The 27034-nt window shown below is 36.7% G+C and overlaps 3 protein-coding genes across 5 annotated transcripts; 1 reads left to right on the top strand and 2 right to left on the bottom strand.

The window, feature by feature from the left end:
- The first annotated feature begins 7113 nt into the window (after nucleotides 1-7113).
- On the top strand, nucleotides 7114-12522 carry LOC121792195 (aspartic proteinase 36-like). Of its 3 annotated transcripts, none has more exons than XM_042190050.1 (10): nucleotides 7114-7635; nucleotides 8094-8168; nucleotides 8257-8507; nucleotides 8634-8861; nucleotides 9631-9793; nucleotides 10385-10458; nucleotides 10560-10656; nucleotides 10971-11037; nucleotides 12006-12077; nucleotides 12190-12522. In XM_042190050.1, exons 1-10 carry the CDS (start codon nucleotides 7417-7419, stop codon nucleotides 12357-12359), a joined length of 1416 nt encoding a protein of 471 aa, XP_042045984.1. In that variant the 5' UTR covers nucleotides 7114-7416; the 3' UTR covers nucleotides 12360-12522. The 3 variants fall into 3 exon arrangements, with proteins under 3 accessions (XP_042045984.1, XP_042045983.1, XP_042045985.1); XM_042190049.1 differs by having other exon boundaries at nucleotides 7130-7667; nucleotides 8039-8168; XM_042190051.1 differs by having other exon boundaries at nucleotides 7404-7635; nucleotides 8039-8168.
- Nucleotides 12523-12580: 58 nt separating this feature from the next.
- LOC121792194 (ER membrane protein complex subunit 1-like) lies at nucleotides 12581-19596 on the bottom strand. Its single transcript, XM_042190048.1, has 12 exons — nucleotides 19373-19596; nucleotides 19161-19288; nucleotides 18984-19046; nucleotides 18596-18717; nucleotides 17375-17490; nucleotides 16476-17286; nucleotides 15239-15970; nucleotides 14839-15060; nucleotides 14585-14680; nucleotides 14313-14507; nucleotides 14041-14154; nucleotides 12581-13269 (listed from the first exon to the last, which is right to left on the bottom strand). Exons 1-12 carry the CDS (start codon nucleotides 19471-19473, stop codon nucleotides 13009-13011), a joined length of 2961 nt encoding a protein of 986 aa, XP_042045982.1. The 5' UTR covers nucleotides 19474-19596; the 3' UTR covers nucleotides 12581-13008.
- Nucleotides 19597-20611: 1015 nt separating this feature from the next.
- LOC121792193 (ER membrane protein complex subunit 1-like) lies at nucleotides 20612-27034 on the bottom strand. The gene is made up of 12 exons (XM_042190046.1): nucleotides 26789-27034; nucleotides 26577-26704; nucleotides 26400-26462; nucleotides 25984-26105; nucleotides 24747-24862; nucleotides 23847-24657; nucleotides 22613-23344; nucleotides 22243-22464; nucleotides 21988-22083; nucleotides 21715-21909; nucleotides 21490-21603; nucleotides 20612-21279 (listed from the first exon to the last, which is right to left on the bottom strand). The coding sequence occupies exons 1-12, from the start codon at nucleotides 26887-26889 to the stop codon at nucleotides 21019-21021; spliced, it is 2961 nt and encodes a 986-aa protein (XP_042045980.1). The 5' UTR covers nucleotides 26890-27034; the 3' UTR covers nucleotides 20612-21018.

Raw genomic sequence — 27034 nt, 5'->3', positions numbered from 1 at the left:
TCAAATTATATTTAGAAAATTTGTCAAAAATATATTGTAAAGATATTTATAAAAAAAATATGAGTATATGACAAATTTATTAAAAATTTATACACTTTAAGGTATTGAGGGTATTTTCGTCCAAAAAAACTTGGAAATAGTAAAAAGTACCTCAAATGATACTAACTCAAAGTTCACGGACCTAAAATGATATTTTCAAAGTTCACAGACCTAAAATGATACTTTGACAAAGTTCGTAGACCAAAAATGATGTTCCCTCTTTAGAAAATGATTCAAAAGAAAATTACAAGAACTTATTTTAAATGGAATTTGTCCAAGTCCAAATACGTGGGAAGAAACAACAGTACTTGTGATGCAAGAATAATAATAATAATAAAAAATACAGTATATATTGAAGGGTGCGTCGCAACCGGTGGCGGAGCCACGGTTGGGCCAAGGGGGTCCTTGGGCCCCTCACCCATTTCTAATTTCAGTATAAATTATATATGCATTCATCTGTCAAAGAGTTTGATAGTGCAATTGGCTTGGAAACTAGTTATTGCTTCATTAGGTATTGTGATCGAATCCTTAAATTGACAATTTTGTGGGCCATTTTTTTTAACTTGATGGATTTTATTCCTAGTTTCAAATTCTTTTGTAAATATATCTTACACTATTTTATGAATTTTGTCATACTAATTAGTCGATGGATTTTATTCCTAGATTCAATTTCATTTGTAAATTTTCTCACACTATTTTGTGACTTTTGTCATATTAGTTATTAATATATTTGTGCTTTCTCGTAATTCATTTGACTATTTTGTATATTTTGTCTTAGCTAAAATTATTAGCTATTAATTAATTCATTTGTGTTTTTACTGGATTTGGCTACACTAGTAATTTTATGTAAATTTTTTTTTCAAAATTAGTAAGTTTATGTAAATATAGTAGTATTAATTTAAGATCATAAAATAATACTAATGTTTATAATTTAGGAATAAAAAATGTCTCATAGATGTGTAAATTTTGTCATACAATATTTTTAAATTTAATTTAAAATTTATGTTGTTTATTTAAAAATTTAGCTTTAATTATTTCAATGTCGAAATTGTCGCTATATACGTCATGTCTGTGTTTTTATGGCGTTGATGACACCGAAAAATATTCAACAACTGGTAAATATAATTTGGGTCCCCCAGTATCAAATTCCTGACTCCGTCACTGGTCGTAACTGATAAATCGACAAGCGTGTTCATGAAATTAAGTCATTGTCTACGATATCCGTTGCTAAAACAAGTAGATAACTTAAAATGATTAGCACAAATGAAACAAAACTTATCCCATTCAAGTTGCGTTTTTTCTACTTTTTTTCATATAATTATTTCTCACTAGATGAGACGTGTTTGTTGATTTTTGGATGAGTTTTTGCTAAACTCATAGTCACGTTTATGATAACTATACGAGTACATATTTTATGGAGTACTACAATATTTTTATTAGGAGTTATTATAGCGATACACACTTTTTTTAAATTAGACCGACAAAAATGATATTCCGGTTTCATTTCTAACCGGCCGGGGTAGTTATTGTTTGATATCGAAACTATGTTTTAAAAACCGGACCAGCCGGTGAACCGGCGAGGCTACTGGTTCACGGTTCAACCGATCCGACAGGTTCAATTACTGATCGAACCGTTTTACCTTGCAAATATAAAATTAAATATACTCTTACAAAATATATTAAATTTAGTGAGTAATGTATAATAATTAATAGTAACATATAACAAAAACATATATTAAACATTTTAAGTAAATTAATTATTAAGAGTATTTAAAATAAGTGAATGGTAAAATTTAAATAATTATTAAGTACATAAATTTTTAATTAGTGTAGCCAAAAAAAGTAGTACATATTTTACATATATAAATAGATAAAATTCATATTATCTCAAAAACATTTATGTGGTGGAATAATATTATAGACAATATATAAAACTAAACATGAATATTTAGTTAATTTGGATAAATATATACTATAGTATTATTAGTTAATATATAAAATTAAACTTGAATTATTAGTAAGTTTGGAGTAATATTTAGTAAATATGGAGTAATAAACTATATTAATAATATATATAATATTAAATCTTAGGTAAAATTAATTTTTTACACATATATATATATATATATTATACTAATAAAATAAAATTTAGTGGCTTATAATTAAGAGTGAACTATATAAAATGTCTCTGACGTTTCCATTTGTTTCACTCCAGACCCCTGACGAAAAAAAATATCGCCACAAGTCTCTGGCCTTTAACATAATCACATATCATGTTTTTTCGGACTAAAATGCCCCTTCAGCCCTAAAAGGGCATTATGGGCATATCACACGGACATCTGCAGTGGCGGCTTGCGATCTGACGCAATTTGACGGTTGTGCGTCAGCCGTCAGTTATGATGGCTGTGCGTCAGCGGCGGTCTGTGTACCGAGACACCACGTATACGTGCCACGTATACCATACTCTATTTGTGATTTAACAAATACATTTCAAAAATTTCACAACCCAATGTTTTCGGACTTGACCACTCTCCCACCCCGCCTAAAATTTTCACAAAATAGGTAGTTCGCTACCCAAAATTTTGGGACGTTTTTTTTGGTTCTAACAATTTCTAAATTAAGACGTGCACACTCCTCAGTCTTCATGCTCAATTTTAACTTCAGATCGTCACAGTCGTCACTTTTCATGTGCAATTTATCTTCAAGAACACCTTCCACAATATTCTTGCATCGGAGTTGTTCTTCAAACCTGTCTCGTTCGAGCTTGATTCTTTGAAAGTAAGTGTCTTGGCTTGGCGAAAGACCCGCATCAAACCAACAGAAGAATCTGCAATCATCTTCCTTCCATATTGGACAACGATAGTAACGTCGACCAGGATTAGCAATCATCCTAGATGTCACAAGCTCAGCCTCGAGATCGTGATTACAGTTCACAATCTGTGGACGAGGCCAATCCCAATTGAAACTTGACCCGAATGATTGAGAACTTGAAGAAGACATTGCAAGAACGACCTGAATTGGAATTGGAAATTAAAACCCAAACATATTACAAAACTTATACGTCATTATTTATGAAATTAAAGTCCCAAAAAAATGCACGACACAGCCTAACACACATAACCCCTAAATTGAATACAACCAGATTTAGCTGCAAAATCCACCCAAATTCAGCTACAAAATCCACCCAAATGGGTCAGAGTGCAAGTTACCAACATTGCGATCTCAAGTTCAACTATAGAGAATGAATTGAAAAATGAGTATACGGCGGCAGGGATCACACGCATTAGACGAACGAAAATGGGAGGATGAATTGAGGTGAGAGAATAGAAAATACTTTCATATCCTTAAAATGTAGAGGGAAGTACACAGATTAATTCGAACATCAACTTTGATTTGAAATGAAATCCCAAAAAACTGCACGACCCCGCCACACACACATAAACCCTACATTGAATACAACCAAATTCAGCTCCAAATTCAACCCAAAAAATAGACCTAAATCGGTAGGGATAACACGACGAGAGACAATGGAAGGACGAATTTCAGTGCGAGAGAAGAAATTACCTAAATTGGGATCTTACAACAGAGTATACGACGGTAGAGTTCAAACGACGAAACACGATGGAAGGTTGAATTACAGTGAGAGAAAGAAGGAAGAAGCGAAATTAATTTCAAACACTTAAAATATAGATGCACAGTACACGACATTACACGGTATTGGGACACATCAAATTTGAGTTGACAATGGTGCAGCCCTAATGTCTGCAAAAGTGCAGCCTCGTGCAGAGTAGGCCAGCAAAGATAGGGTAATATGTCTTAAATGCCCTGCAAGGCATAATGGTCTTTTAGTCCGGAAAATGACTACAAATATACGATATGTGATTATGTTAAAGGCCAGAGACTTTTTATGTAGTTCACTCTATAATTAAAATTAAACATATCACAACATACAATCATTTAAAAGTATAAAACTAAACACAAATATTAATTTGTGTGGACAAAAAATTATAGATTTAATGTATAACAATAATCAATGTTCACAATATTTCATTCAAGATTTTATGGTGGAGTGACAGAGATGTTGGTATCTTACCTAGAGGTCTAAGGTTCAATGAGTCTCATATTTTAAACAAGCATTTTAAACATAAAAACCGATTTCCGGTTCAACCAGTTTGACCGGCTGGCTCCAACGGTTCAAGGCGGCCTAACATACTAACGGTTTTTGGGGTCGAACCGGACCGGACCCGCTGCCGGTCCGACCGGGCGATCCGGTCCAGTTTTTAAAACACCGAAACTATCGGTTAAATTTGTAATACTAGTTGTCAATTTTTTTGTTAATGAAGGCCGTGGTATTTTGGTCTTTTAATATTTACACATGCTAGTAAATTAATCAATTAATCCACCGGTGTTTTTAAAAAAAAGTTAAATAAATTAATCAAGTAATCAGAATCAATTATTGAAATATTGGTCAAAATTAATTTTCAATGTATATGCTGAAAAATAAAAGTCTAAGAAAATTAATTTTATATTTGTCCACTAATGCATGCATTGATTAAGACAAGACATGGAGGTGGACTGTGGAGCATATAAAATTATAAATAGACCTTAAATTTTACGCAAGACGAAAAGGCCAAGTAATTTACGCTAAGCGGTGCATGGCAATAATACGTGCAAAGGCAAATAAATGGAAGGCCACTTATTTTATTCTCTTTTTTCTATATCAAACTTTAAAGTTATTGACTTTTTTTACAAGTACCCAACATCTCCACTTTTTTGGTCATGAAGGTTCCAGAATTCAATCTCTCTCTCAATTTCTTATTAATCTATAAACTAGTTTATCCCTATAAGCATTCTTTCTGCTGTATGATGTTGAATAATAATTTTAGTTTACAATATTTGATATTAACTGGGGCAGCGAACTCCGGGGTTTATATGTCCGAGAATCTTTAATATTTTAAGATGAAACTGAAAAATAATGTACTATGTTTATGTTGTGTAGCATATAGAAATGTGAATTAGACTATCCACTACGGGTCTCGCCGGCGTCTCGTGTCCCGTCCCGGAGAGACGGGACCCCGGCGCGACGCGTTGCAGCTCGCCGTCCCGTCCCGCGTCGCGTCCCGTCGAGCCAAGAGACGGGCTGTCTCGCCACGCACCTAGGCGACGTGGCGCGACCCGGCGTCGTGCGTGACGCCCACTCGCCGGCCCGCGAGTGGGCGTCGTCACGTGCTGACGCAATAAATATATTTTTTTAAAAATAAAATAAATATAAAAGAAAATTTTTTTCTAACGGTAATAATACCGTTTTTTTGTTTTTTTTTTAATTTTTTTGATTTTTAATTAATTTTTTGACTCTATAAATACTCATAAACTTATCCTCATTTCACACACAACTACACATCTATTCTTCCTATCATCTAAATTTTCTCTCAAATTTTCATATAACAACTCAAGATGTCCGGCGACGACGACGGCAACTACGGCGGTTCCGACTCCGGCGGGTGGGATCTCAACGCGTTCGGCGATTGGGAGACCATGATCAACACATTGGGCGGTTTCGGTTCGTCAACGCCGGGGACCCAGGGTTCGGCGACACCGGGGGTTACCAACCACCCAATTTTGACTTTTTAAAATTATGTTATGTGTTTTTTATGTTGTGTGTTTTTTTATTTGTGTATTTTTTAATAAAGTGTGTTTTTAATAAAGTGTGTTTGTTTTAATTGAATTGAGTTGGAAAAAAAATGAAATTGAATGAATAGTAATTAAGGGACGGAATAAGGGACGGTTAAGGGACGGAGCGTTGCAGGTTCCATCCCTTAGTTAAGGAATGGATGAAAAAAGGACAGTGGGGCCCTTAAATAATTGTCAAATAGTAGTTAAGACACCATTTAAGGGATGATATAGAGACAGCTCAGTAGATGGCCTTACTAATTCAATACCATATGTTGGATATGCGAAGCCATATATTTCAATCTACTAGGGCAACGTAATCATTGGACATTGAAACACTAGAAGTGATTTAATTAGCTTTATATCAGTCCCAAAACTAGTAACATACCTATTTTATTTGGATTTTATTTACACGAACACTACCAAATTCATTTCTAATTTTAAGAAGACAAAGTATTTCAATATATAAATAATAAATAGCAGCTGTAACTCAAAAAGCGTCGACTATAATCAGTTAGTCCCTTTTACTTAACTAATCCCAAATGACAGCCTTTATACATTGATTCTAAATCGTTTTTTACTCGCAGTACATTTATCAATTATTTACCTAAGAGCATCTCCAATGGCGGACGTCCGGTCGGACGTCCGCGACGGGCGACCGGGACGTCCACCATTGTGGCGTCGAAGGTCGGATACGGACGTCCCGTGAGGACGTCGGGTGTCCTCAGACGTGCGGGCGATGGGCGGGCGGACGTCCGCCATTGTGGAGTGGGTCGGACGTCCGGGTCGGACGTCCGGTAATTAATTTTTTTTTAAACTCTATATATACGGCTCGTTGAACTTCATTTCATTCGCACCACTTGTGTTAACAAGTTTCTCTCTTCTTTTACTACAAATTTCATTTCTACTTAATGGAGATATTGGACTATGTATTTTTCTTTTTTTGAATGACTATGTAATTTGTTTTTTTTTTCTAACTATGTTTTTTTTATGTTTTATGACTATGTATTTTTGCCCGTATTTTGTTTTCCCGTATTCCGTGTCAAAATTATAATTCCGTTTTTACGTAATTACATTATTGTGATTTTTTTATTGCGGGAAGTCCTAGTGGGAAGGGCGATGGGAAGAGCGGATTGTGCAGTGGATGTCCTAGTGACATGACAGTGGGATAAGAAGTCTCAGTGACGCGGCATGAGGTGTTTTTGGGATGTCCTAGTGGATGTCCGAGTGGGACATCCGCTCACTGGAGATGCTCTAATCTCACAACAATCATTTTCAGGGACGGATTGACTATTAAGAACTAACCCAAAATAGATGAATGTAGTTAGTACTGTATGAAGCATTTCACAATCATTATAGATGAATCCCGTAATTAATTTCACTCAGGGCTCTTACAACTGTGTTAGATGCGATGTCGGAGACGATGTGTACACCCATTTTCAAACCCACAACCTTTTGCTAAACCGCTAGGCTACAATGACAGTGCACATAAATAAATCTGCAAAAACACACTTATCAACTTTTTTATCATAATCACACAGAGAGTAGAAATTGTTTATATAGTCCGACACCATTACATTACTCCATCTCAGCAAAGCTAAACCAAACACACCAACCTCTCCGATTCTTATTTCATTTTTCCTTTTCACACATTTCATACAAAATTTACACAACTACAGTATAATCTATCTCTCTGTGCGGCCGGCAATGACAGCGGCGCTGGTCGCAATCGCAGTCGCATTCGCTATTGCAGCAGCTACTTTTCTGTCGACGGTGCGCGGTGGCGCCGGAATTGAAGGAGTGCTTACTCTGCACAGAGCCTTCCCGATTGATGAGGAGGTGGAGCTCCACGTTATTAAAGCTCGGGACCGTGCTCGCCACGCGCGTATTTTGCAGAGCTTTTCCGGCGGGATTGTCGATTTTCAGGTCGTCGGCTCTTTTGACCCTTACGTCGTTGGGTAACTCTCCAATTTTTCACTTCTCTCGCCTCGCCCGCCCTCTTTCCTTTTGTTTTTGTTTTGTAACTAAGTTAACTCCGTGTTTTTTTTGTTTGATTTGAATTTACTTGATTCTTTGGAGTTTTGTTAGATTTGTATTTTGGCGATGCTGAATTGTAGTTCGTTATACACTTATACCTATTTGCTATCTTTATTGTTAAAATATGGAAGTTGCGGAGTAAGGCATTTCACTGATACTCATTAAATATGGCTGCATGCTTGTCTTTGGGGTGAATCAGTGGAAGATGGTGTTACAGGGCATGTATGGTTATGTCATTGAATTTGGCTCTACTTTTTGTTTGACGATTGACTGAGTGCGTTCATTTATGCAGACTTTATTTTACAAAAGTGAGATTAGGAACTCCACCACGTGACTTTAATGTGCAGATTGATACTGGAAGCGACATCTTGTGGGTTGCTTGCAGTTCTTGTACGGATTGCCCACAGAATAGTGGATTAGGGGTAAAACTCTTACTCTTTATACAAGCTTCCTTTGACATTTGATTAGAGTAATTTGTGGTACATATGCTGAGTTGTGCTGTGCTTGCAGATTCCTCTCAATTTCTTCGACCCCGGTGCATCTTCAACTGTTTCCTCTATTTCCTGCTCAGATAATATATGTGCTTCCATTGTTCAAACTGCAGCTGCTGAATGCTTCGGTGAAAGCAATCAATGTGGCTACTCATTTCAATACGCGGATCAAAGTGGCACAGCTGGTTTTTATGTATCTGATATACTATATTTTGACTCAATTTTGACCACTTCTCTAGTCGTCAATTCCTCTGCTCCTATTGTCTTTGGGTGAGCTTGCCATTTTGGCCCCAACAAAATAATGTTAATTAAATCTAATCTATTATGCATTTCATTTGTTGCTAGCAGTCAAGTTTATGTTTAACAGGATTTCCATGTGCTGATATGTGGAGACAGGTGTAGCACCTCTCTGTTTGGAGACTTGGCCAAATCCACTAAAGCACTTGATGGAATATTTGGGTTTGGCAGGCAGGATATTTCTGTAATATCGCAGTTGTCATCACATAAGATTACTCCTAATGTATTTTCCCATTGCTTGAAAGGAGACGGTAATGGTGGTGGTATATTTGCTCTTGGTGAGATATTGGATCCAAGAATCGTTTATACTCCCCTTGTTCCCTCACAGTACGTATACCTTCTAACATAGAAATTTTATCACCTTACTGACTTTGAATCACTTACACATGACACACAGCATTTACCATGTCACTTGCTTTACAATCCAACAAAATGGTCATGCAGTTGATCGGTTGAAAACTAGTTGGTATTTCTTCCTATAAAAATGCATTTAAGTTTGGTTTGAGGTATTTATAGGCTTATAGCTATAATCCATGGGTATGTTTGTTCTGTTAGTCTTTGGTTGACAATCTTGGGATCACAAACATGATTGAAGGTCCTATATCTGTCTTTTCTCTTACTTGTTATAGTGAATTTTGTTATTCATTGTTATTCAATGAATTATTCTATCAGCAAATTTTAAGAAGCATTAACATGCTTGTTATATGTCCCCTTAGGTTTAACTTATGATCATGCTGAACTATTTAGGGTCTCTGTTATGTATTCATGCTGATAAACCTCTATGGTTTAGGTACAATTTATATGCTTTCTACTGTCTAAATAATCAGCACCATTAATATAAAATTATATTTCAGATGGTATTATCAACTATTCATTTGTTGACAAGAAAGGTGTGTTGCATTGTGATGTTGGTTGGTTTCTTTGAGTTGTGTAGATCTTGCAGTAGAGACTTTGCACTTGATATTATATGCATTATGGTAGTCCTGAACTAAGTGTGGAGAAAGAAATCTTGAGCTGAAACTGCATTGATGGTTTTATATTGTGAATCCATCTACGATTATTTCATAGCATCTGATATATATTACTGATATTACAGGCCTCATTACAATTTATATCTGCAGAGCATCTCTGTTAACGGGGAACTGTTGCCTATTGACCCAACAGTGTTTGCAACTTCAGTAAATCAGGGAACAATTGTTGATTCTGGAACAACTTTGGTCTACCTTGTGGAAGCAGCTTATGAACCTTTTATTGCAGCTGTAAATATCTTCATCCAATTTGGATCCAATTGAAGTTTATGATTTTGTGAGGCACCAGCCACTAACTAGACTAGGGTCTACCAGTTGACTAAAAAACAAACCCTTCGGACCCAAAACTGCCGAAACATTCTAACTGTTATCTTAAATTGTAAGGGATAATAGGACAAGACTTTCCAGCCACTAAAAACTAACATATATGGCCGCAACTTCAAAATGCTACTTTCCTGTTTGTTTCTTTGCGTGCGTCTGTCAGCTGCTCTTTTGTGCTTATCCAAATGCATGCATATTAAAGAAACAAGTAAGGATTCGGACACTAAGGGGAGTTTATCTCTTAGTCATATTGTTTCCTTTTTCTTTGTATGTAAGTTCATCAAATGTTGGGAAGTCATGCCTTATTCATATATTTTGAAATTATAAGACTTCCTAAGGTGTTGGTTATTTTCTATTGCATGGGTGTATGAATTATATGAAGACTGCAATATTGCCAGATTATGATGATGTGTTTTAATAATAAGATCTCATAAAGTTGATTCATTTAAAAAACCAACTGTTTTTAGCCAACTTTAACTCAGATGGTTACTGGCCTTGCAGATAGCAGCTGCTGTTTCTACATCTGCCTCCTCAATTATCTCTAATGGAAACCAATGCTATCTAGTCTCTACCAGGTTTGGCTTTTGACAGCTATTAGTGTGAAAAGTTGTTGGGTAAAGATTCCTGATCTGACTGGTAGAAACGTGAACTAGATATCTTTTTGTTATTTAACCAGCGTAGCTGAGATTTTTCCACCAGTTTCTTTCAACTTTGCTGGGGGTGCATCCATGTATCTAAAACCAATCGACTACCTCGTGCGCTCAGGCTTTGTTGTGAGTATTCCACCTCTCTATATGTTTTAATGTATTACTATTTCCTCACAGTTTTGCAATAATTCTTTGACTATGAAAGAATTAACTTTTGTTTTTAGTTATCATTTTGTTTGCTATTCATGGGTTAATTACTGTTTATATTGTTGCTACCCCCCCTGCCCATCCGGCCCTCTCATCAGAGCTATATTGGCTTATTCGTCACCAGGATAGTAGTTATTATTGTTTCTGTTGCCCTCTGTAGTTATTGTCATTGCCTAATATTGTTATTTCAGGTCACAAAATTTGTAAAACTTCTAATTACTTCCATTTTTTAGGATGGTGCTTCAATGTGGTGTGTGGGCTTCCTTAAAGCTTCAAATCAAGGCACTACAATTTTAGGAGGTTGGTTTTCTTTAAAGAAAATGATCTTGTGTAAATATGTATAGTACCTATCAGCTGATCGGCTTTCAGGTTTCAATTCTAGTCATCTGAGCTTATGATCTGTGCAAGCAAAACAGAACCCATACCAAAATTATATACTGCCAAACGAAACCTCAAAGCAGATTACCATAGTTTCATGGAGTTTTCCCAAAACTTCAATTTTCATTTCACTACCGATCTTACAGTCTACACAAAATGCACAAGCTAAACATAGATTATGTACTGATCAAGAAAATCATAAAACGAATTGCTTTCTATGCTGTAGTTTTTCCTAAAGCTATGCTGTAATTTGATATAGGGGTTTGAACTGAAAGTTAAAGAAACAGGGAGCTTCATATAAGTATAGGCCAAAATATTGCTTGAACCATGCCTAGAGCAGGTCCTGGAGTTCTGTAAAGACTACAAGTATATATGCACAATTAGATATTCCATGGACCATTTTTGTGCTTAGACAACTAAGGAGCACTCATCTCTGTTTCATGCTTGTTGCACTATGGCAAATTCTCTGACATTGGATCCTTGCCTCTAATATGTTGTCTGCTGGTTCTGCTGCTATGGCACCAAATATTGCAATAGTTTGTTAAGAATTAGGAACGATTGTCGTGCGTCTAAATTGCATGATTTTACAGTTGATTGAATTATTATAGTGTTATCAGATTTGATTTTCTTAAGCCCAAATTGTAATGAAAATTTTCCTCTATATTGCTATCAATTTTACGTATTACTCCAAATCAGCTGTTGGAAGAAACAATTGTCTTGGATATAAATGACATGTACCAAACCGGAACCGGATATGTTTTCTGCTAGTTTAGAACTGAATGCAAGTATGCACTACTCTGTTGCCAGAATGTTATGAATCCACCTCATAACCATGTCAAACATCCACAAGTGAGAATTGTACGAATTATATGCTATTTTCTTGTTTCCAGATCTTGTTCTCAAAGATAAAATCTTTGTCTATGATTTGGCTCAACAAAGACTAGGATGGGCAGACTATGATTGTAAGTTTAATTTCTCAACCAAGTTCATTTAATCATTTTACAACGCATGGTGTGTATCCTGCTGATGGTAACTTCATCAATTTTTCTTTTTCCAAATATTTGCTCTTTTCAGGCTCTTTATCAGTGAATGTTTCATTAACTCCTAGTAAAGATGAATTTATGAATGCTGGACAGCTGAGCGTGAGCAGCAGCTCATTTTTATCAACTAGCACTGCCGCACTGTATATATTAGTGGTCATTCTTGTAAATCATTTTTCCTCGCCCTTTTTCTATTTCACATAGTCATCTCTTATCAATTGGCAGCAAATGTGCCTTTCCCCCTATCTAACAAAGGATGTATTAGGAATATTTTACCACCTAATGAAAATCCATCTTCATGCTGGAAACATAATCTAATAATCTATCATTTACAATTATCCCAATGGAAATGTCTCATTTTCCTTTTTGATCTGACCTGACCTACTCTAGTGAAGATGAATCATTTTTAAAAATGAAAGCACTAATATCATTAAACGCTTCTAAATAACAACCACGACATCCAGGATCACATAAATACAGTGTATGAAATTGAGAGAAATACAACAGCATCTCTGAAAATGAAATCCGTAGAATGTCCAACGATACATCATAAAATACTGAATACTACTATAGAAACTTCAATTAGTTTCATCAGTCGAAAATTGAGGAGTGCATTGGGAAAATGTATGTCACCACCGATCACAATATTATGCTTTGGTGTTGACTATAACGGAAATCAAGCCTACTCTTTTTCTATCAGTTTCTGATTTCATTCTGTTTTACAACATTGGGAACAACCAGACTACCAGAGCGACGACCATGTTACAAGGGTGACTTTGTCTGTGATCTAAGACGAGAAATGGCCGATGGACAGAGTGTTGGAGGAAAAACATGAACTTCAAAACAGTTCCACTCACCTCCACTTCTCCTGAAGCTCTTTCTTCTCGGACCAAACCCAGGTAACGAAAATTGCAACAACAAGGGCACCAATAGTGATTAGAAGCAGAGCGTAGCTGAAATCCTCAGTAAGAGAATCATATGTTTTAGAAGGTGCAAGCCGAGTGAAAAAGAGATCTGTGCCATAAGCAAAAACAAGGGTGGTTGACTCCAGCTTTGCAGGAACTGTTACGATGCCTCTGAGACCTTCCACCTTAAGAGCATGAGTTACATAAGACTGCAAAGATGGAAGAAACACCGTTACAAAATTATGATGTGCATCAATGAAAAAGGTTAAAGCTTCCGAGGAAAGAGAGAAATCTTCCTATCCTAGGAAATTGTTTATTTACCAACTTCGATGATTGTCAGCTTAAATTGAGATTCAAAATACTCATAATTTTCTCACTTTTGACCCAAAACAAAAAAATACAAGTTCCTGGTAAAATTAACGTAAGCAGCCATAGAGACATAGACAGTAGCCACAATCAACCTGTATGTGCCAGAGATAATAAATAACAAACAGAGAACATGCCCTATGATCTGGAATTCCCGTGTTCCTTGAGCTGAATCATAACAGTCTAAACTGTCATACTCATGCTAAAGTATAACATAGCCACGAAAGAAACTAACACTAATTCCAAGAATAGCTCTATTCTATAAATGAAAAAATCCTTGGCCATGATGGCTGACCGATGTGCAATGATATGATCATCAAATAAGCCCTACAACTCAAGACAGTCAGAGACGCACACTCAAACAGATTATATTACTGTATACACATCCTGACATCCATATTTGAAAAGTCAAAATCATATAGTATTATATAGATATATGGAGTATATCTCAAGCAAAAAGTATCTAACTCAGTAATAGAGTGTTTCTTTATACACCAGCACAGTTAACTGCCAAAATGCAATATGCACGAGATATTTAGTGATGCAGAGTAATGAAAAAGATGCTGAAAATTAAGCATATTCCAGTTTTAGCAACAATCTCTAAATTTCAAAACCTGAGGTATAATTGGTAATGAATCAGTAAGAGGAATAATTCCTTCTTCTTTCTCAGCTTGAGTAGGATTAACTGTTCTCCGGGGGTCTAAGAACCGCTTATCAAGAGCCAACACCTAATAATAAAAGACAAGGTGGAATGTTATCAACTGATTCCAGGTCAACCTCCGATACATAAGAAATAATGTGAAACTACGCATGCGACATACAGAATAAAAGCTCGCAAAGATAATGCCACAAATAACAATTACTACTGATTACCATTAAAACTGACCTGATCACCAATTGTGCCAAGAAGAACCTGCTTGGAAGTTATACCTTTGGCCGTTAATGTTACCGCCATTGTTTTCAGAGAATGTGCAAAAAAATACGACTGTGACTTTGTGGAGACTTCAGGGCGGGAGTAAGCTGTTATAGGAAAAGTGAGATTATGCGTCCCAAGAACAAGCTTCAACACATCTTTGTTTTCCTGTATGTCGCAATAATTTATTATACCACTGACTACAGAAATATAAGAGAATCAGAAGATCAGAAATGAAGGAATACCGCACGAGCTTGGTCATATATTTCAATGACAGACATCTCATATCGATGTGCTCTTAGGTTGAAGTAGTGATACACAACCCAATTTTCACTGAACACCTTTATAGAGATCAACAAGTAATGGTTAGTGTGAGCAATGTAAAGAGGTTATATTTATCATAACTTTGAGGACAAAACTATGAAGATTGACTGCAGCAAGAAATTCTGTGCTCAGTTCAGTTTCTTTTCTACAGTTACTGCAACGGAAAGAGACTTACAGCATGAACAGGACCTACAGAACCATGATGGGTCACTCTGTGCAAAATACGACCAGTTACCGTATCAATCAAATAAGCAATCAGAGATGATTCATCCGGGGTAACAGAACCAATAGGACCAACAGCTTTGGGCGCAACAGTTGCTAAAAACAGAAGATTTTTTGAAACATATTTGTACATGACTTCCTGGTCTGCAGTCACCTTTGCTTGTGTATGAACTACCTGAAAGAAACATGAAACCCAAAATTATATCAGAAGATCAGCCTGAAAAGGAAATTACATCAACTACTGAAACCAGCCACATAATTTCGAAGCATAAATCACTTGAAGGAAAATAAAAAGTTTTGTAAACCCAAATTTTATGTTGTCACAAAAAGAGGATAAACGATAAAAGGAGCACCTCATTTAAACTTCTTGTTGCAGATGCAGCAATCTTTTCTGACTCTGAGGGGAACACAATTGACCATAAGTCCCTCGAGTCAAAGCAGAAGTTATCCGCCTCCTCTAGAACACAATTTTTATGCACACTATGACCCCTTAGAGTACCCTCTTCAGTTTCAGCAGAGTACCAGTATATGTTCCCTGATTCTCGCTGAAAAATATCAAGAGCCTCAGCAGTTCTCGGATATAAGTGAGCACGCCTGTTAGCATCTAATAGCAAATGCAATCGCTGCTCCAACGAATCAGTGAAAGACAATGGAATAATGTGTGCAATGGAATGAAGAGGTTCCATATGATTGCGCTCCTCCCCAGTGTACGCATCAACAATAGATAGCACTCCAGCAGAATCTAGACTGTCTCCGCATCTTCCAACAATAAGAACAGACGGATTCTGGTCTAAAGCATGATGATGAGGGTCCTGCCACTGATGTAAGCTAATCCCTCTGGGACTCTGACATGTCTCGGACTTGCGAAGAGTCTTAAGTAACCGAGACCACACAATTCTCCCATCTCCAGTGTGCAGTGCACAAAGTTTTCCTGTTCGTGTAAGTACTATAAGAAGCTTCCTGAACCCATTGCGGTCCCGAGTCATCTTGCTTTTCCCAGAGCTTTGTAACCTCATCTTCTGTATGGCTGCCACATCATCAGGGGTTGCTATCATTAGAGTTCCTTTGAGCTTCAGCAGATGACCCTTTCATAAGAAAAAGAATATAACAGAGAAACCATTAGCGCACTGCTCGGCTTTTTCTAAAAGTAGAAAAGGAGAAAAGGATAGATTAGCAGATGCAATATGATACACAAACCACCCATTTTTCAACAAGCTAAGATATTTACTTAATCCATGATGCATACAAGGTATCCTTCGGGACAGTACATGAAGTTGAAACATGTTCTCAGCTTACCCACAGTGGATAAAACAAACATACTGTTAGTTAGAGTTAAATAGTTTACAGTAGCATGATAAATGATTAAGAGGTCCAAATTCTATTAAATCAAAGCAGGGGCCTATTTATGCTCTTTTCGAACTATTGTTCCTATAGCATAAAAAGATTTAACCCCCAAGAAAGGTGTGTAATGCGGTCAACAAGTAAAATCTGAATCCATATGAAACTTTATAGGCTTAGCCATCTCTGCAAATAAACAAAATATATCAAAGAAAATAAATCTACTAATGCCTTAGTGTGGTAAAATTTCACCTTAAGCCATTCAAAAAGGTTGTTCTCTACTTTTGCCACTGATACACCATCCTTTTCAACGGGTAACTCTATGGGTTTTACATCTACAATGGAAGCAAGTCCATCTTCTCTACTCCAGACGATCTCGCCCTGCTGTAATAAAAATAACGAATCGTCTTCCATGACAATCAAAACCCTAAATCCATTTGACCTGTCCACGCGGACATATGTATTGATGAAAACCTTTTGTACTTTTCCCCTTTGATTATCCAAATGAATTGTTTCCTCAAGTAAATTGGACGTTCCATCATCACTATCAAGCTTCACAGTCAGCAGAATCTTACCATCACGATGCTGAACCAAAGCAAATGCCTGTTGGCCTCCTGGGAGAAAGAGAGCATCACTCACAGCAGTTGCATGACCAAGTTCTTCAACAACCTTCAACTCGCCTCCACTTATAACTTTAATAAGGGTTACAGAATTATCAGTTTCTAAAATAAACGCTCCCGGAATATTTGATGGTGATATAACAGCTGCCCTTCGAAAATATTGGATGAGATGAGAGAGACGTGTCTGGTGGAAGCTAATCCGTCCATCGTGGAATTGTATAGTAACCAAGCTTGTAGCAATAGAATCTATTGCTACTGCTGTGTCGTCTGTCACAAGTGACAAGTCCCCAGAAAAACCACCGGTAAACTCCATGCTCTTATATTTCAACAGCTCGCCACTCTTAACATCCAATATATAAGCACCGAACCGGTGGGTACCAACAAAACCCACTGCAGAGATTGTATCACTCCCATCTGTATAAATTAGTTGTTGGACATTGATCCTGCAAAACATGAGAGAAAAATTCAACCATATTCTTGATGAAGAAAATATAAATGATGTTGGTATTTCAAGTTTAAAGGTGATCAAACCCTTCAGAAGCTAATTCCTTTTTCCATATAACTTCACCATCAATGCTTGAGATAGCATGAATAAATCCGTTTCCATAGACAAACATTACATTCTCCCTGTCAACCTTAAAATTAGCCTGCATCAAAAAGATATCATGTTATACCGATTCCTGCAAGTCTATTTAATGATTTGAACCAATCAGATGAATGGCCAACCAAAGTAAAAAAAAAGCAGAAAATATATTTGAATCTGATACTGATCAGGAAGAATAGCCACTGTTAGCTTTTACATTTGATTTGTTAGTAGATTTATTTCCTTATTAGTAGGAGTCCTTTGCGATTCAGTTTCAGTAGTACTAGTTGTTATCTTTTAGAATAAGTTGTTATCCTTTTGTTATTTAATTATTCTATCCAGTCATTTATCAGTTAGGAATCTTTGTAATTCTCTATAAATACCTCCTACGACATTGAAGAAAGTTATCCAAGGGACAATATTTTGTGAACGGTAGTTCGCTGTGGCCTCGTTAAGAGGATTATTTCGCTGTTATTTGATTTATGTCAATAATATGGTTATTTTCAGCTTCGTTTCTGTTTCTGGGTGTTCTCTATTTCGTTTTCAGCCCTTGGTGTTCTGCTTTTCACTCCATATCAGAATCATGACTAGAATCAATGGAGGCTCTGGATTAATCACAATTCCTTCATGCTTTGTTACTTAAAATTTGTAATTCCTTCATATTCCAGAAATACTTGAGTAGTAATCCATTATCTCAGAATAAGTCAATTCAATATTAAATCAGTAACAATTAACAAAGAGTAATACACTGGTTCAGTGAGTAGTAAAAGTGAGTGTGTGGAAACACTTAACAAAACAATTCGTAAAGTTCATACAGTTTGGCCCTTCTGCACTTAATGATCCCACACCAGAGCAGTAACTACATATAGTTAAGATTGAACCGAGTTGGGTAACAAGCCAAGGGATGTGGGCTCACACCAAAATGACAACAAGAATATATCCTTTGTAAACCTTGAACACTAAATTCATTTTAAAATGGATCGCGTATAGGGAAGCATAGTTCCAATATCTTACGTTTAAAATCAACTGCATGGTCACGAATGTCCCCATTCATGTCTAACTAAAAATCATTTAATGTGATGCTAATCATCCCACAAAAAACCTAACTGTTTAGCATTTAAAGACCCATAAGACATCACTTTAGGATAGTTTAAGCAACTTTCACTCACCGGAACTAGTAATAATGGCTTCGAGGCCTTTGGGCCAAGAAGAGTTGACTCCCACACCATCTGACCATCAGGAAGGTTCCAGGCTCTTAAGATACTTCCCCCAGATGACAGAGTAATAACATCTGCAAACAGATTAATGTAACTTAAAAGATAAGGGATATACAGCAGTTTATTTCCTTAACCAAACAATGGGCTAATAAAACACATTGATGTTATTATTTGAGTAAGTTATAGCAAGCTGATCAACCAATCTCCAACACCAAAAGGAGGGAAATATATCCACCCGAAGTAGATTGCAAGAAAACAAATACTATGCTAGAGCATAGCCAATTATTATCATATCATGAACTAAAGCTAACAAGCAAGCATAAATAAGGGCCATGCTTACACTTTCCGAGAGCTATATCAATTTGATCGATGACGTCACTGGGTGCCAAAACATGCCTCCAAACTGCGCCACAGTCAAAACATTACTCAACCGGTGCGGCACAGCACATTGCAGAGTGAGCAACGGTCATAACTTCCAGAGCGCAATATAATATAATTTGAATAAAAACACACTCACAAATCTCGCCATGGCGAAGATCAAGCGAGGAGACGACGTTTTCCTCTGTGGATACGACAACGCGCTTTCTGGCCGCCTTCTGTGTGTGGAAAACTGCGTGCTTCACTTTCCCTATATACTGTTGATGCCTGCGCAATTTCGACAAATTCAATCGTCAATTACACAAACAGCCAAAATCATGATATGGTAACTAATCGTGAAGAGAAAGAGACCAATCCATAAGGCCGACTTGGTCTTCATAGAGAGAGAAAGCGGTGTAGGAGTAAGAGAGAACGATGAAAAGAAGCAGATAAACCCTAATCGCCATATTCATGACGACGATTCGTCAAAATTCTTGAGAAGACAACAAAAGCAACAGATCTGAGGGAAAGAGGCGATGTTTATAAGGGAGCTCTCTACACTGCATCAGAGCTTGTTAAATCTAAAGCTTTTAGGTATAATAATAATTGAACTTTTCAGATATACAATCCAAATCGATTTTAAATAAATTATATATACTATTAATCTTGTAACTATCTAAAAATATTTAAATTTTAAATAAAATATCTATAGATTTAAGAAGAAATTATTTTTTTACTATTAAATATTGTACAATTTTTTTGAATAAAACTCTTGTTATAAAATTTTCCAAATTATTTCTTTTTTTAATACTATAATATAATTAATATAAAAAAATAACATATACTCCTACTTTAATTCAATTGAATTTAAAATTTAGGATCATTATGTAAATGTACAATTTATGTACATTTATTATTTCTAACTAAAGTTAAGTAAGCACTCCTCTTTGGCCAGAATGCTATAAATCCACCTTATAACCATGTCAAACTTCCATATGTGATAATTAAACGAATTAAATGTTGTTTTCTTGTTTTCAGATCTTGTTCTCAAAGATTAAATATGTCTATGCTTTGGCTCACCAAAGATTAGAATGGGCCGACTATGATTGTAAGTTTAATTTCTTGTCCAAATTCATTTTATCAGTTTAGAACGTATGGTCAAAAGTTTCTATGTATCTTGTCAACACAATGAGATAAACGATTACGTGGTTTGACAATGTCTACATGAAAACATATGACTTCTACTTTATTATCGCACACCAAGATGCACACAGGTTGATTACACATGGAACTAGAATAGAGACTAATCTATGAGTTCTCTCAAAACAAATCTGATCAGAAAATTGTTAATTGGAATTTACTCACTCCTCTCTTTTTCTTTATCACTCTGTGTTGTAGGTAGAGTCTAGTTTGTTCTTTTTTACACGGAATACCTCAGATTTTCAGACCTGAACTGCTAATGTTTGGATCTGCAACTTACCACCTAGCACTGAAATCCATCTTCATGATGAAAACATAATCCCTCACTTACAAATATTTTCTTTATCACTCATTTTTGTTCCATCCTACTCTAGTGAAGATGACTCATTTTTAAGAATGAAAACACTAGTATAGTTAAATACAGCTTCTAAATAATAGTATCTCTGAAAATGAAATCCATAGCAATGCCCATCCATACATCATAAAATACTGAATACTATTCAAAATCCATTTAGCTTCATCAGTCAAAAAATGTGGAACGAAAAGGGAAAACGTATGTCATCACCGATAGCAGTATTATGCTTAGGTGTAGCCTCTGATATAAATCAAGCCTACTCTTTCTATCTGTTTCTGATTTCCTGTCATTCTGATTTACAACATTGGGTAGGTAGATATATCTAACCATCTCGACTGGAACTAGTTCAACCAGAGTACCAGAGCGACGACCATGTTACAAAGGTGACTTTGTCTGTGATCCAAGACAAAATGGCCGATGGACAAAGTGTGGAGGACAAACATGAACTTCAAAACAGTTCCACTCACCTCCACTTCTCCTGAAGCTCTTTCTTCTCGGACCAAACCCAGGTAACGCAAATTGCAACAACAAGGGCACCAATAGTGATTAGAAGCAGAGCGTAGCTGAAATCCTCAGTAAGAGAATCATATGTTTTAGAAGGTGCAAGCCGAGTGAAAAAGAGATCTGTGCCATAAGCAAAAACAAGGGTGGTTGACTCCAGCTTTGCAGGAACTGTTACGATGCCTCTGAGACCTTCCACCTTAAGAGCATGAGTTACATAAGACTGCAAAGATGAAAGAAACAACATTAGAAAATTATCACCAGCATCAAGTATCTAACTCAGTTATAGATTTTCTCTTCATACACCTGCATAATTAATTGGCAAAATGCCAAAATGCAAATATACACTAAATTAAGTGATGCCAGAGTAATGAAAAAGATGATGAAGATTCAGCATATTCCAGTTTTAGTAACAATATCTAAATTTCATCACCTGAGGAATAATTGGTAATGAATCAGTAAGAGGAATAATTCCTTCTTCTTTCTCCGCTTGAGTAGGATTAACTGTTCTCCGGGGGTCTAAGAACCGTTTATCAAGAGCCAATACCTAATAATCAAAGACAAGGTAGAATGTCATCAGCTGATTCCAGGTCAATGTCCCATACACCCAAGATAAAGCCACAAATAACAATGACTGGTGGTTACCATAAAAACTGACCTGATCCCCAATTGTGCCAAGAAGAACCTGCTTGGAAGTTATACCTTTGGCCGTTAACGTTACCGCCATTGTTTTCAAAGAATGTGCAAAAAAATATGACTGTGACTTTGTGGAGACTTCCGGGCGGGAGTAAGCTGTTATAGGAGTAGTGAGATTATGCGTCCCAAGAACAAGCTTCAACACATCTTTGTTTTCCTGTATGTCGCAATAATTTATTATACCACATATGTACAGAAATATAAGAGCATCAGAAGATCAGAAATGAAGGAATACCGCACGAGCTTGGTCATATATTTCAATGACAGACATCTCATATCGATGTGCTCTTAGGTTGAAGTAGTGATACACAACCCAATTTTCACTGAACACCTTTATAGAGATCAACAAGTAATGGTTAGTGTGAGCAATGTAAAGAGGTTATATTTATCATAACTTTGAGGACAAAACTATGAAGATTGACTGCAGCAAGAAAATTCTGTGCTCAGTTCAGTTTCTTTTCTACAGTTACTGCAACGGAAAGAGACTTACAGCATGAACAGGACCTACAGAACCATGATGGGTCACTCTGTGCAAAATACGACCAGTTACCGTATCAATCAAATAAGCAATCAGAGATGATTCATCCGGGGTAACAGAACCAATAGGACCAACAGATTTGGGCGCAACAGTTGCTAAAAACAGAAGATTTTTTGAAACATATTTGTACATGACTTCCTGGTCTGCAGTCACCTTTGCTTGTGTATGAACTACCTGAAAGAAACATGAAACCACAGGACAATATATCAACTACTGAAACCAACCACATACTTTCGCAGCATAACTCTCTTGAAAGAAAGTCGAAAGTTTTGTTAACCCAAAATTAATGTAGTCACAAAGAGGATAACAACAAAAGGAGCACCTCATTTAAACTCCTTGTTGCAGTTGCAGTAATCTTTTCGGACTCTGAGGGGAAAACAATTGACCATAAGTCCCTCGAGTCAAAACAGAAGTTATCTGCCTCCTCTAGATCACAATTTTTCTGCACACTATGACCCCTAAGAATACCCTCGTCAGTTTCAGTTGAGTACCAGTATATGTTCCCCAATTCTCGCTGAAAAATGTCAAGAGCCTCAGCAGTTCTCGGATACAAGTGAGCATGCCTGTTAGCATCTAATAGCAAATGCAATCGCTGCTCCAACGAATCAGTAAAAGACAATGGAATAATATGTGCAATGGAATGAAGAGGTTCCATATGATTGCGCTCCTCCCCAGTGTACGCATCAACAATAGATAGCACTCCAGCAGAATCTAGACCGTCTCCGCATCTTCCAACAATAAGAACAGACGGATTCTGGTCTAAAGCATGATGATGAGGGTCCTGCCACTGATGTAAGCTAATCCCTCTAGGACTCTGACATGTCTCGGACTTGCGAAGAGTCTTAAGTAACCGAGACCACACAATTCTCCCATCTCCAGTGTGCAGTGCAAAAAGTTTTCCTGCTCGTGTAAGTACTACAAGAAGCTTCCTGAACCCATTGCGGTCCCGAGTCATCTTGCTTTTCCCAGAGCTTTGTAACCTCATCTTCTGTATGGCTGCTACATCATCAGGGGTTGCTATCATTAGAGTTCCTTTGAGCTTCAGCAGATGACCCTTTCATAAGAAAAAGAATATAAAAGAGAAACCATTAGCGCACTGCTCTGCTTTTTCTAAGAGTAGAAAAGGATAGATCAGCAGATGCAATATCATCCACAAACCACCCATTTTTCAACAAGCTAACGTATTTACTTTAGTATATTTCATTTATGATGCACACAAGGTATCCTTCCGAATAGCACATGAAGTTGAATCATGTTCTCAGCTTACCCATAACACAAACATACTGTTGGTTAGAGTTAAATAGTTTACAGTGGCATGACAAATGACTAAGAGGTCCAACCAAATTCTTTAAATCAAAGCAGGGGCCTATTATGCTCTTTTCGAACTATTGTTCCTATAGCATAAAAAGATTTAACCCCCAAGAAAGGTGAGTAATGTGGTTAACAAGTAAAATCTGAATCCATATGAAACTTTATAGGCTTAGCCATATCTGCAGATAAACAAAATATATCATAGAAAATAAATCTACTAATGCCTTGGTGTAGTGAAATTTCACCTTAAGCCATTCAAAAAGGTTGTTCTCTACTTTTGCCACTGATACACCATCCTTTTCAACAGGTAACTCTATGGGTTTTACATCTACAATGGAAGCAAGTCCATCTTCTCTACTCCAGACGATCTCGCCCTGCTGTAACAAAAATAACGAATCGTCTTCCATGACAATCAGAACCCTGAATCCATTTGATCTGTCCACGCGGACATATGTATTGATGAAAACCTTTTGTACTTTTCCCCTTTGATTATCCAAATGAATTGTTTCCTCAAGTAAATTGGACATTCCATCATCACTATCAAGCTTCACAGTTAGCAGAATCTTACCATCACGATGCTGAACCAAAGCAAATGCCTGTTGGCCTCCTGGGAGAAAGAGAGCATCACTCACAGCAGTTGCATGACCAAGTTCTTCAACAACCTTCAACTCGCCTCCACTTATAACTTTAATAAGGGTTACAGAATTATCAGTTTCTAAAATAAACGCTCCCGGAATATTTGATGGTGATATAACAGCTGCCCTTCGAAAATCTTGAATGAGATGAGAGAGACGTGTCTGGTGGAAGCTAATCAGTCCATCGTGGAATTGTATAGTAACCAAGCTTGTACCAATGGAATCTATTGCAACTGCTGTGTCGTACGTCACAAGTGACAAGTCCCCAGAAAAACCACCGGTAAACTCCATGCTCTTATATTTCAACAGCTCGCCGCTCTTAACATCTAATATATAAGCACCGAACCGGTGGATACCAACAAAACCCACTGCAGAGATTGTATCACTCCCATCTGTATAAATTAGTTGTTGGATATTGATCCTGCAAAACATGAGAAAAAAAATTCAACCATATTTTAGATACATAAAATGTAAAAGATGTTGGTATTTCGAGTTTAAACGTGATCAAACCCTTCAGAAGCTAATTCCCTTTTCCAGATAACTTCACCATCAATGCTTGAGATAGCATGAATAAATCCATTTCCATAGACAAACATTACATTCTCCCTGTCAATCTTAAAATTAGCCTGCATCAAAAAGATAATGTTATACCATTTCCTGCAGTCTATTGAATGATTCAGGAAGATGAATGGCCAACCAAAATCAGCAAAAAAAACATAAAAAGATTTGAATCTGATATTGATCAGGATGAATAGCCACTGTTAGCTTTTAGATTTGATTTGTTACTAGATTTATTTCCTTATTAGTAGGAGTCCTTCGCGATTCAGTTTCAGTAGTACTAGTTGTTAATGTTATCTTTTACAATTAGTCGTTATCCTTTTGTTATTTAGTTATTCTATCTAGTCCTTTATCAGTTAGGAGTCTTTGTAATTCTCAATAAATACCTCCTTCGAGATTGAAGAAAGGTATCCAAGGGATAAGATTTTGTGAACGCCGAACGGCAGTTTGCCGCAGCCTCGTTAAGAGGATTGCTTCTCTGTTATTTTATTTATGCCAATAATATAGTTATTTTCTGCTTCGTTTCTGTTTCTGTGTGTTCTCTATTTCGTTTTCAGCCATTGGTGTTCTGCTTTTCACTCCCTATCAGAATCATGACTAGAATCATGGCGTAATGGAGCATCTGGATGGATTGATCATAATTCCTTCATGCTTTGTTACTGAAAATTTGTAATTCCTTCATATTACAGAAATACTTGAGCAGTAATACATTATCTCAGCATAAATCAGTTCAATATTACTCCATTATCAAATAAGCAAACAGTGATATACTGGTACAGTGAGTAGTGAAGTGAGTGTATAGAAACACTTAACAAAACAATTCATAAAGTTCATACAGTTTGGCACTTCTGCATCTGCACTTAATGATTCCACACCAAAGCAGTAACTAAATATAGTGAAGATTGAACCAAGTCGGGTAACAAGCCAAAATGATAACAGGGATATTTCCTTTGTAAACCTTGAAGCTTAAACACTAAGTTCATTTTATAATGGATCATGTATTCATGTGTAGGGAAGCATAGTTCCAATCTCTTACGTTGAAAATCAACTGCATAATCAGGAATGTCCACTCATGTCTAACTAAAGATCCTTTAATGTGATGCTAATCATCCCTCAAAAAAACTGACTGTAAAGCATTTAAAGACCCATAAGGCATCACCATAGGATGGTTTAAGCAACTTTCACTCACCGGAACTAGTAATAATGGCTTCGAGGCCTTTGGGCCAAGAAGAGTTGACTCCCACACCATCTGGCCATCAGGAAGGTTCCAGGCTCTTAAGATACTTCCCCCAGATGACAGAGTAATAACATCTGCAAACACATGAATGTAAGCAGTTTTTTTCCTTGCGAACAATGGGCTAATAAAACACAGTGAAAGTTATATTTTGAGCAAGTTATAGCAAGCTGATCGACCAAGATGTTCCCTTGCCAGAACATTAAAAGATTTGGCAGTCTAGTTCAATCTACAAGACCAAAAGGAGGGAAATATATCCACTCTATGTAGTATGTAGATTGCGAGAAAAAAATATATGCTAGAGAATAACAAATTACTATCATATCATGTACTAAAGCTAACAAACAAGCATAAATAAAGGCCGGGCTTACACTTTCCGAGAGCTATATCGATTTGATCGATGACGTCGCTGGGTGCCAAAACATGCCTCCAAACTGCGCCACAGTCAAAACATTACTCAACCGATGCGGCACAGCACATTGCAGAGTGAGCAACGGTCATAACTTCCAGAGCGCAATATAATATAATTTGAATAAAAACACACTCACAAATCTCGCCATGGCGAAGATCAAGCGAGGAGACGACGTTTTCCTCTGTGGATACGACAACGCGCTTTCTGGCCGCCTTCTGTGTGTGGAAGACTGCGTGCTTCACTTTCCCTATATACTGTTGATGCCTGCGCAATTTCGACAAATTCAATCGTCAATTACACTAACAGCCAAAATCATGATATGGTAACTAATCGTGAAGAGAAAGAGACCAATCCATAAGGCCGACTTGGTCTTCATAGAGAGAGAAAGCGGTGTAGGAGTAAGAGAGAACGATGAAAAGAAGCAGATAAACCCTAATCGCCATATTCATGACGACGATTTGTCAAAATTCCTGAGAAGACAACAAAAGCAACAGATCTGAAGGAAAGAGGCGATGTTTATAAGAGTGCCTGCCTTCCGGTATATCTAATCTGCATCAGAAGCTTTTTTTGGTTTAATTTTTTTGGTTTCGTAAC

The sequence above is a fragment of the Salvia splendens genome, chromosome 2 (genome assembly GCF_004379255.2).
Source record: "Salvia splendens isolate huo1 chromosome 2, SspV2, whole genome shotgun sequence".
NCBI classification, from domain to species: Eukaryota; Viridiplantae; Streptophyta; class Magnoliopsida; order Lamiales; family Lamiaceae; genus Salvia; species Salvia splendens.
Note: the sequence above shows the minus strand (reverse complement) of the source record. Positions and strands in the feature narration are given on the sequence as shown.